The following is a 10,799-nucleotide window of genomic DNA, read 5'->3' on the forward strand; positions in this document are numbered from 1 at the left end:
CAGCGAATGTATAGCATTGTTTCGAAATGGAAATACAGCAGCGTCAAGCGTTTTACTGTGCACATCAAGGAGGCCGAATAATAATAGTGAATAAGTGATATGACAGCTCTCGTCTCCATACAATCAGTTACAGGAATATGCCAGCACTCTCTGGGTGTCATCCTTTAAAGTTAACCTGCAATGGTTGTTTACTCGTAGACAGTGACGGCGTTGAACTCGAAGTAAGCGTCAGCAAAGTCAGACGGGTTGCTGTTGACGTAGTCTGAAGGGAGAATCGCGTCAGTTGCCCGCTCTAACTCAAACGGCATGATGATTGCTTACCAACACACGTCGACGGGCATCCCGACGCAGCGTACACGGTGTCCGATCCCGCCCAAGAACCGCACAGATCGATGTTGACAATGATGTTGTGTGCGGTGAACGACGAGAAGTCGCAGTCCGTGTTCGGGAACGCAGCAGCGGGAGTACCCCAGGTGCTCGTGTCGATGGACGACGCGGGGGACGAGACACCAGAGGGCACGCCTGACGCACCCCGCTCCCAGAACCAGACATTGATCACAGTGTCGGTGCGCTCCATGGCATACCAGCCACCGCCGACACCGTTGAACCCAGCGAAGATCGAGTTGTCGTCGTAGGCGTACTGGATGCCACACCCGGCGTTGCCATTGTCGTTGGAGTTGCAGTCGGTACCGACGATAGTGCCCTGCTCAGTCGTGCCAGAAGCAGGGATGGCGCAGTCTGAGGATAATGCGTCAAAGGTCAATTTCATACTACAGATAGCACCATATAAACTCACTAGGGCCAGCGTGGATAGTCGACTGGTTGGGCACGACACTGTTCACACCCTCGAGGATGTCGATCTCGCCACCATCGGGCCAGGTGCTCTCGTTGGTCTCCCAGACGGCAGGCCAGGTAGCACATCCCTGCGGCATGTGCGCGATATCGAAGCTAAGAAGCAGTACCACATCAGATCCAAGTTCGCGAAAGACAAGCCTGGGTATACTCACACAGCGACGTGGGTCGTGTACGTGTTAGCCGACTTGATGCGGACCGAGTTCCGCCCAGCATCAGTCGCCGCGAGTGTGGTGGTGGAGTCGACAGCCATGACGAATGAGCTGCCCGTCACGTACGACAGGTTGGCGCTCTGTGCCGTGGCCTGGTCGACGTATACGACGCGCCCGCTGGTCGGGTCGGCGATGTTCTCCCACGTGAATGCGGTGAAGAAGTCGTTGCCGGAGATGGTCTCCGATTGCGAGTAGGTGCCAGCCAGCGCCGAGCCAGCCATCGAGGCGGCGGTAAGACCAGAGACAAGGACGGATTTCATGGCGAAGAGATGATGAGTGAGAGGGCGAGTGCGAATGTGAGCGCGGTTGGCCGATAAGAATACAGTGGACGAGAGGACCTGAGAGGTTAAGCCGCAGTAGCCCGCTATTTAACTGCCCCAAGAGACCTCCCAGAAACGCCAGAGCTGAGACCTCACACGCGAGGTACGGCCCATCGTGACGCGTTCAGGCTGTCAATGAGAGTCGACAACTGAGGAATAAGGATGCGACAGCACATAGACCCAGTTATTTTTGTCGGCGTTGCGCGCGGCGTGCTGCAAAGTACAGTCGTCCTCTGGAGCCCAACCGGCATGCGGGACACCGGATCAGCGAGAAAGGCACTCGTACGTGGCATGCCCCTGAATTATGAGCAAAGTCTGCTCCTTCAAAATAGCTGTGGAGAGGGACGTAGAGATACCGAGGCATGTAGCCCTTGACGATCACTGGTAGTGAGAGACAAAGAGGCTAAAAATAGGTGCATGAACACCATGAATATCAAGCGCAGCTTGCGACCATAAGGACCGTCGTCAGCTGTCATACAGCTCACCATGATCAGCTGGAATGGTTAACTTCGCGTGTCAAAACGCTGAGAAGGTAAAAGTGAAGATGTGGCCTGGTGAAGTATGCACGAGCCGAATCTGGCTGGCGCCGAGAAAATACCGCGTCCTCAAGGCAGCGCTTGGAGTCGGTGTATGTCATGGTCTGGTAGCATATTTTTAGAGCAGCTCGCTGGTGCCAGGTTTCAGGTTCGCCAGCAAGGCGACGGGGGCAGAAGGTACCTGTCGGAACCTGGCCATGGGACGAAGGGAGCCGTGAAAATCTCGTCCGCAGTCAAAGTCTCATGGTTTGCCACGAGCATACAACGAGACACGATGCATCGCAGGTCTTGGGCTCCTTAGCTATCATAGAGCACTGAGCCAAAGTCTAGGCGATGAGGTATGGTGAGAGCTTGCTTTGAAAGTGTCGTCATGGAAAGCGTTGTCCGTTCACCGTCGCTGTATGCTATGGCAGTGAGGGTGCTAGCATGTACAAGGAACCATCATAGCCGGTGGTAGATGGTGAGTGTTTGAACGTGAGTGGATTTCCCTTGATATCGCCGCAGGAAACAACAAAGATGGGCCTGAGGGTGGGATTCGGACAAGCACACGAAACAAGTTATCGCGACGAGACGCGCGTCGCTAAGCGTGTGAACTTAGTCTGAACGGGCCTTTTGTGAGGCTCAGTTAACGCTGGCGGAGCACTTTCAAAGAGGGCTCGCTAATGTTTATCTTGGCACAGAAGGTGTTCATCAACCTTCGATAAGTTTCACCCTTCTGCTGGTAGCTATTTTCTACCGCATCATGATGCTCGTTCCAGTGAACTTGAAACTTGAACATACTGAACCTATTCATCACCCATTCACAGAATTCCCAGAAGCGCGGCAGGCATGAAACCATTAGAGAAGACGCGAAAAATATGGATATGACATTCGAAGCCGAACGTTATTGAAGGCGGAGAAGTGCTTAAGGTAGTGTGAGGTCAGGATGAAGTACCGCTGTGGCGGGTCTTTTCAGCTCATGTTTCGTCGCAAACTTCCATTGAATTCTAGGTGAAACCTGACGAATCATCATGATATGAACGAGCACGTGGAGAATCCCATACTCGAGAATCGTACCGGACGTCCGCGTGAGTGCTCAGAAACCGGCCGCGTTCTTCGCGTCCTCGGTCCATTTCCTCCACTTGAGTTTGAGCCTAAGGTCCACGCGTTCTTCTGGAATTCCAGCGTAGCTTTCTGCCAAGTCTACCGCCGCCAGCCCGCAAAAGTAAGCGCGCCAGTACTCTTCGACTTCTAGCGATGCCTCAGTCACCAGGCCGAGGGACTCCGCGAGCAAGTGTCGCACTCCAACCACGTCCTTGGAGTACGCGCCGCCCGTGTTCTCGTCGAATGCAACCATAGCCGCTGCAAGTTCTGCAGCACTTTGATAAACGTGGCTGGCTCGGAACATCGTAAAATAGTAGTCATCTTCAGTGGACCCGTAGATGTCGTCGCCCTCGCGCAGACGGCTCCGAATTCGTTTGAGTGATATCTTGAGGAAGCGACGGATAACGTCCGGGTGTGTTATTTGCTGGATGTGCTCGAGGGAAGTCGTGCTAGACAGACCGGCGGGAGCCTTCTGGAGTGTTTGTATGCTGTTGAGAGCGTTTCTCTGCGCGAGGACGGTCAGCAGGCGCGCTAGAGTAATAGGACCCAACACGCTCTCGGGGGCGATGTAAAATGGATCGAATCCCGGGTTCGGATGTATGCTTGATCTGGTCCACGAAGGCCACTCGCACACGCTTCCTTCTTCTTCAATTTTGTGAGCTTCTTTGTAGCTCGACTGGTACGCAATGGGCAATAAGGAGTATATGTCCCCGTTCTTTATACCGGCGGCGTCAGCACCGTGCGTCAGTGTTGCTATCAAACGTAAGAGGGAGTTACGAGATCCAGCTTGTCATCATTTAGTGAAACGATGCGCTAGGACTTTTGGAGCTCACTTACCGATCCCTCTGCCGACTTTTTTGTATGTTGAAGCACCGATCGGGGAGCGATCTTCGCCATAGAGCGAGTGAGCGACGGAAAGTTGACTTGAAGCCATGCGACACGGAGTAAGCGAGGGTAATGTGCAAGTCAATGCTGCTGTACTCACCGCTCTAGTCCAACGGCATCTTCAGTGTTCTCGGTGCTCATCCAAGCGTGAATAACCCTCTCTACCCAATGACGTCGAGAAGTAAAGTTCTGCATCACCTGAATTAGCGCTTTCCTATCCTTGGCACTGCGAGCTCTCTCGGCTGGTGTTGAGACCCCGGGTACGATGTAATCGGGCCATCGCAGGAGGGCGCATATAGCCTCGGCCGCATAAGACCTTGCATCACTTTCGAGAAACCCCCTTGGAGGCTCCAAGAAAACACAGTCTAGCAGCAAGTCGGAGATGGTTGGTCTCTGCTTCAGAATACAGAGGTCATCAAGGGGGAAGCGGACCCGTTTCGTCGCAAGCAGGGACCAAGCGGCTTTGAGCGTACCCTGCTGCAAGTAGCCAAAGATCCTATTTGACATCAGGCGCTGTCCATTCTCGTCTCGGTTCCAGGGGTCCTCGGGGTTTAACGGGCTAATGTGACACTGCCAACTTGTCGCAGGATTGTGAAGCTGGTCCGAGAATATCTCTGGGTCCAGCAACGCAGAACTGCACAACAAGTACAGAGCGTCAGCGACGTCGCGAGGCTTGAGCCTTTGCGCCAGCTCTGACTTAGAGCATACAGTAACGAGGAGATTTGTTGCTTCCAAGCGAAAAGACAGAATGGGGTGCATTAATGTCTGAGAGAATACTGTCAGCCAATCCATCGATGATAGAGTCATATTTACAAATAATTTGTTCCTCACTTTCGTGCAGATATCTAACACCTTTGATGAATTTAATCCACCGAGCAAGATCCCCAGCGCTCCTTTGTTCCCGTTATGAAACAAATGAGACAAAGACCGCCAAGCACGCCACTGCGTCATGTAGCCGTTGACCTGCTGTTGGGACAGCACGCTCGAAGATTTTCTCCAAGGTACAGTTATCAGTCCGAGTAAGACGGCAGGCAGCCCATTATCGACGCAGCTGCTGGTGAAGTAACTCCACGTTCTCCAGCGGTTGCTGGAATCCTCGTCGTAGTCCCATATCCAATCTGACTCAATTATCTCCGAAAGCACACGCTATTTATATTGTCAGATCGCTGACCTAGTAACAATATTAATACTGCAAGGACTCACGACAAAAGCGCAAACATAAGGGTTATCTATCTGAAGCTTTGAGACCTTTTCGAAGGCGCCGGGAAGTTTTTCGTACAGCTGAACTTGGTCTGCAGAGAACAGTGTCCGGAGCTCACGCTCGTACGCTTGCTCCAAGATGCCGCTCATGGCGGTGTGTCTGAGTACTACCAAAGTTAGTGATCCATGCCTATCACAGTCCCATTAAGATCATGACCACCATAGGACACTTACCACGATCTGAGACACGAACAACTGTGCCGTCGTCACCGCAAGTAATAGTCCGGCGTTGAAATCTTAAGGCGGAGCTTAAATCAGTCCGCCGCACGCTGTCATCATGGATCACTGCGGACGAACAGCGATTTTACCCCGGATGAAATCGAGAGAAAGAGGCGGCGAGATGAAAGCCTTTTCCTCCGAGTTTCGGGGCCCTTTTTTGCATAGGAAAAGGTTTCCTTTTAGCCGATGTTTGGGTCAAATTTGCTCTTGTAAAATGTACAGATTACCGCATTTGGTATCCACCTTCCGGATTTAGACGTGTTTATATCCATTCTCCGCTCACAAATTCAAGCTCCGGAGAAAAAGGGCCAACTTTTCAGTAACTTTTCGCACAGCAAAAGATGGGTGAAAAAGGCTTTCATCTATCCGCCTTCTTAAATCACTTTTTGTAACAGAAAAATCGCAGTTTGTCTGCAGTGGATGTAAAGCTGCACACTTCTCTTGCTAAAGCTTAAAGCTTAGCGCTTAATGCCTGTTGAAAGGGATCCATTTTCGTGCTGTCTTTTGAACGGAGCACAGTTTTCTGCGAAAGACACGAACAAACTGCTGAACTTAGGAGTTCTACCCTAAGCATAACACATCATACAGTGGGGCGCTAAAACGATTATATCTTGCCTGGTTCTGATGCATGACAGTACAATGTAGATGTCGCATTACAATCATCATGCGAGCGCTGCTTCTTTGCAGTTCTAGCCAGTCAAAGGGTTTGAGCGGAATTCGACCGACTGAGATGTGGCAAGTGACAATCTTTCCTTACTACGACTGATATTTACCCAAAAACGACAGTGTTTGCATTAACGACCAAATGAATGACGATACCGGGCGGTGAATAACGTATCAAGAGCCAGGTATAGTCATGTCTCAAAATGAGGTACGGAAAAAGAAGGATGGTAGCCCAACGCGAGGCTCAGAGAGCGAGAGCAACACCGGCGACGGCCACAACAACGGCGAGACCAGAGGTCGCTACAAGGCCAGAAGCGCCGCCGGTTTTGCCACCGAGGGGGTTGCTGCTAGAGCCAGAGCCAGAGCTGCCCGACGAATCGCCAGAGGAGCTGGAGCCACCAGAGCTGGAGCCGCTAGAGCTGCCCGAGCTCGGAGCAGTGCTAGTGGGTGAGCTACCACCGGCAGGAGCCTATCACCCCGAAAGTAAATACGATTGTTGGCGTGGTAAAACGAGGGGTGTACGAACTGTGAGGGAGCCTGCACCCTGGCCAGCGCAACCCTGGTTGAAGGTATCGATGGCCGAGGAGGCCTCCTCCGCAACGGTAGGGTCGGCAGAAGCGAGGCAGTTCAAGCACGTCTGGAAGTTGTTCATGTTGCTAGAGGAGCAAATGCAGGAGAGGCTGGTGCCGCATGACTGCCACAACACTCTGTTAACACCTGCTGAAACCGCACAGCCCAAAGGAACTCACGGTGATAGAGTTAATGACACCACAAGGAGACTGGCACTGCGAGGGAAGGTCCCCTGTGCTCAACTGACGGGCGAAGTGTTCGTTGACGGGGTAGGCAGCGCTGGCTAGAGACAGGGCGCCTGTCAGTGGTTCATTGACAAGCAAGGAGAGGTGAATAGAGCACCATAGGCTGCAGCACCGAGGGCGACGATCAAAGGAGTGAACTGGACCATGGTAGGATAGTTGGGAGGTGAGGAACAATCAAGGCAGAGGTATACGAAAGAGAAGGCACAAGGAACGCTTTGCAGAAAGGAGGGCCCTTTATAACGTTGTCGACGGCGTCTTGTTTGAGTTCATTTGATTGTCAGGGACACGGAGGGGATTAACGCCCGCTTGACTCGGCGCTGTCAAACATGTCAGTTTACAGCTTTTCCAACACGCGGATGTCATAAACCACCAAACCCCGCTGTCAAACTTGTCGAGAAGGCAATGTGGGTCAGAGACTCATGGCTTGCAAGCGCCTAGCGTGATCCGCGTCGCGTTGACTCATGCGTGCCGTGTCTGACTCGACGTATTCGTACCTTTTCACATCCCTGAGTGGCCGCCTTGCGACTCGGTGAGAGCTTGCCCGGTAACAACCATGCGCGTCCGAAGCTGAAAGGCGCGAAGGTGGGCCTTGTCGCGCGGACCACGGGCGTCTATCAGGAAGACAGGGTCTGGCCTTGGCGATCTTGGCACAACCCCTTTTGGGTAAATAAATGTATCGTCCTGAGTCCTCGAATCACGGACTTGGAAGAAACACTTGGATTGACTCGCTCGCAATCTACTAGCTGGTAGAATCCGCATGTGCAAAGTGTCGAAGACGAAGCTCTGCTTCCTTGTGCATTTGTGCATTAACTGGTCATGTTTCACTGTTGACTGCCGAATTACTTGAGGCATCCGCACCGACGCTGCATTTTCAGTCGACAAGCGACGGAATGATTGACTGCTACCGCGCCAAGTATTAGCTAGGCAAGAATTGGCAGGTCCTTGTTTATTACCTGAAGTAGCATCTTGATCTCTCTTGGCTTCACTCTCACCTAGCGGAGCGTTGAGCTATTTCTTGCTTCTAGCTTCATCGCGAACACCTCACGTTAGAGTTTGTCGTTTACTGGAAGCTGCATCGTTTCTACCCGCAAACCCTAAACAGAAGTCCACTAACGCAGCTGACGTCGGAACTAGTTTATCGTGATGATATGCGCGAGAAATTGCAAAATTCTGTGACGATGTAGCAAGGTTTGCTCGTGAGGCGCGTCCATGTTAAGTCCATCTGTCGGAATTACCAACTTGGTGACTTGACTGCCGAGCGAAGAACGATCATCAGGCGGATTTTCCTATGAAATACTAGCGCGGACCCTTCACCTATGATAAAAGGCGCCGATGTAGCCAAAAGCGAAGGTCAGGAAGGATTAGAAGGATCTGGCGCGACCGGGTCAGCGGCAGCGCAAGAGCTTTACGCAGACATCATACTGCCGTGTCTGGAAATGTAAACGAGTACTCAGAACACCATGTTTAACACATGAACGAAATTACTTCCAGCACCCCACCTTTGTATTTGTAGCTTGACTGTTAAACGTTAAAGTAACAGCTCAAAAGAGAAGAAGAAGAAGAAGCGAAGCATGCACACCAGTCTCAGAAACTTTAGTGGTTATCTTTGCGTCGAACGACTGTCTGCCATACATTCCGATGAGTCCCGGGATGCGATCTCCAACTCCGGCTTTCGTTCTTTTAGAGAACATCCACAAACTTTAGATAAGGGTGATATGCTCGGGGCTGCGGCCGGATGGTTTGTCAGGAGGACTGATCAGAAGACATATGCTCTCATATGCTCCGAGGACGCACTTCGCATAGTATATAAATGAATGAAAACCCACCTTACGACAGAATACTGCTGGCGCCAGTATGGCTGTTTGTCGCTCGGGTCCTTCTTATTCAATGAAGTTACGGTGTCTTCAGGGTGACTGCACCTCGCCGTTGGACTTCGGCGCATGCAAGAAGAACGTTGAGGCGCATCCCATTCGGTGAACCTAGCAGAGATTACCCCAAATCGAATATCCATTGCTGGAGGTTTCCCTACATTGCCAAGATCGTCTTTGGAACCTTCCAGGTTTCCAAGTTCCTTGGAAGCGAGAGTACACCATTGATCTCACCAGCAGGGTCCACACCAGAAATGTTGATTGCGCCGTGCTTAGTAGCAACCCACGAGACTTCTTTGGGAAAAGTAATCTGCGACGGGATGTCTGCCCTTTGTTAACGTCATTCTGATAGACACTCGAGCACGGGGCGCCTGCACGAGTCTCGACATTTCAACTCCAAATGACGCCGAAAATCAGCTTTCCAAACGTGCATACATACGCATGGTTTCAGACAACGGCTACCGTAGTCGTGCATCAAGATGTCATTCAGCAAGAGATAAGAATCGGTCAGGGCAATAGGAACGACCTAATGGGTTGCAAATGCAGAAGACCCGATTTTATCTGCGTCCACAAGCTGCTCGATACGTTCAGCGACCTGCCAGATGCGCCTCCTGTTCCTCATGGAGGCGCTGGCACAGCACCGCTGCAGGTACCCCCACGCGCCCACATTTCGCAACCTGTCAAGCTCGAACTGCGCCTCCGCGTCTTTCGTCGTGGGGATGTACCATGGCGCTTGCCGTTGGATCCACATCCTAGCAATGCTATTCCTGCCTTCTTCCGAATGGAAATACTTAGACCTGAGAGTGCGGGATGTCAACGTTAGGGACAGCAACGAGGATAGCGAGCCTTCAACTGTGATCATGCACAAGAGCTCGAAGGGCAGATTCTCGAGCGCAGAAGTAAGGCCTGCTGAGGGGCCCAGTGTTTTAGGCGGAGATGTCAAAGATGGGGATAGAGGCTCTGATGTAGCCTTTAGAGGAAAGCTACGGATGACCGTCGTTAGAAGATGATCACGAAAGGCGCGAAACTGGCCGCACTTATCGGGCCTCATCCACATCCAAAAGCCACCTCGGTGCACAATGGCTGACTTGATGGCCCCCACGTCGCCAAGCTCTTCGAGCGCGACAATCTCGTCCACATCTAAGAAATGCGGAGGCAGACGCTCATCGTACAGCTCCGTGTATCTGTGCTCATGCACCTCTCCATAGTGCACCCCAGGGATCCCAGGTTCGTCGAAGTGCTTCATCGACATGCCCTTGTGCATCGCCAGACGCCAAAGTCGCAATGGCGTGACGCGTCCGCACGTGGCCAGATGCAGGATAGGGAGCGCAAACGTTTGGACCATGATGATGGGACCGTGGGAGATGAGATACTCTGTCTCGTCGTCGGGCCCGGGGCCGCCGACCCAGCCAGCGTCCCAGCCTTCTGTGTTGATTGAGCAGTTCTGGATGACGCGAATCTTCGAGTCGGAGATGGCAAGCGCGGTATCGCGAGGAACGCCGTCCTGGTCCTCAAACTCGGGATCTCCAGAGGGGTTTATCGCACCTGCAGACTTGTCAGCGGGACTGCAAGGGTTGCACGATCACTACGTACAAGGCACCACTAGGCAGACGCGTTGAGCCCACCTAACCGCGTTTAATCCCCACCTTTTGTAGCGGGTCCAGATGCACACGGATAGATAAGATTAGCTACGGTTCCGGGGCGTAGATAAGGTGAATGCTATCCCGGCTTCATATTGGCATCCTAGAGGGTTTGAAAGCCTCGGCGGAGGTGGGCTAGGGAAGCAATAGGGACACGCATATTTATAACTACTAGCTCATGTAGCCTGTCTTTGGCTATCTCATCTGATCGGACTGTAGATAGAAGCACTAATGGAATGATATTAGCTCAGGCTAGCCAACATACAGAAGCTAAACTATGATCGAAGCCCGACGCGCCGATCGCGCCCCTGCGCGCTGCAGCTGTAGCCCGCCCGCTTCCTGCCCTCCCCCGCTCGTCCCCTGCCTGTTCCCTGGTCGTTCCCTGCTGCATGAGGCTTGTCGACGGTGTCCCTGCTCCCCGGCCTGCTCCCCCTCCTGCACCACCA

The 10,799-nt window shown here is 52.5% G+C and overlaps 3 protein-coding genes across 3 annotated transcripts; all 3 read right to left on the bottom strand.

Annotated features, from left to right (window-relative positions):
* Nucleotides 1-188: 188 nt before the first annotated feature.
* CONPUDRAFT_62030 (glycoside hydrolase family 16 protein) lies at nucleotides 189-1,285 on the bottom strand (the record flags this gene model as incomplete). The annotated part of the gene is made up of 4 exons (XM_007773614.1): nucleotides 189-262; nucleotides 322-738; nucleotides 797-948; nucleotides 1,008-1,285. The coding sequence occupies 4 exons, from the start codon at nucleotides 1,283-1,285 to the stop codon at nucleotides 189-191; spliced, it is 921 nt and encodes a 306-aa protein (XP_007771804.1).
* Nucleotides 1,286-2,995: 1,710 nt separating this feature from the next.
* On the bottom strand, nucleotides 2,996-6,991 carry CONPUDRAFT_75818 (uncharacterized protein; the record flags this gene model as incomplete). Its single annotated transcript, XM_007773740.1, has 9 exons — nucleotides 2,996-3,756; nucleotides 3,841-3,926; nucleotides 3,989-5,034; nucleotides 5,092-5,255; nucleotides 5,323-5,343; nucleotides 6,295-6,499; nucleotides 6,557-6,667; nucleotides 6,780-6,898; nucleotides 6,943-6,991. The coding sequence occupies 9 exons, from the start codon at nucleotides 6,989-6,991 to the stop codon at nucleotides 2,996-2,998; spliced, it is 2,562 nt and encodes an 853-aa protein (XP_007771930.1).
* Nucleotides 6,992-9,636: 2,645 nt separating this feature from the next.
* CONPUDRAFT_168032 (uncharacterized protein) lies at nucleotides 9,637-10,258 on the bottom strand (the record flags this gene model as incomplete). Its single annotated transcript, XM_007774150.1, has 2 exons — nucleotides 9,751-10,258; nucleotides 9,637-9,696 (listed from the first exon to the last, which is right to left on the bottom strand). Coding segments are annotated over exons 1-2 (366 nt in total), but the record flags the coding sequence as incomplete, so codon positions are not given.
* Between the last annotated feature and the right edge of the window lie 541 nt (nucleotides 10,259-10,799).

The sequence above is a fragment of the Coniophora puteana genome, assembly GCF_000271625.1.
Source record: "Coniophora puteana RWD-64-598 SS2 unplaced genomic scaffold CONPUscaffold_11, whole genome shotgun sequence".
Taxonomy (NCBI): domain Eukaryota; kingdom Fungi; phylum Basidiomycota; class Agaricomycetes; order Boletales; family Coniophoraceae; genus Coniophora; species Coniophora puteana.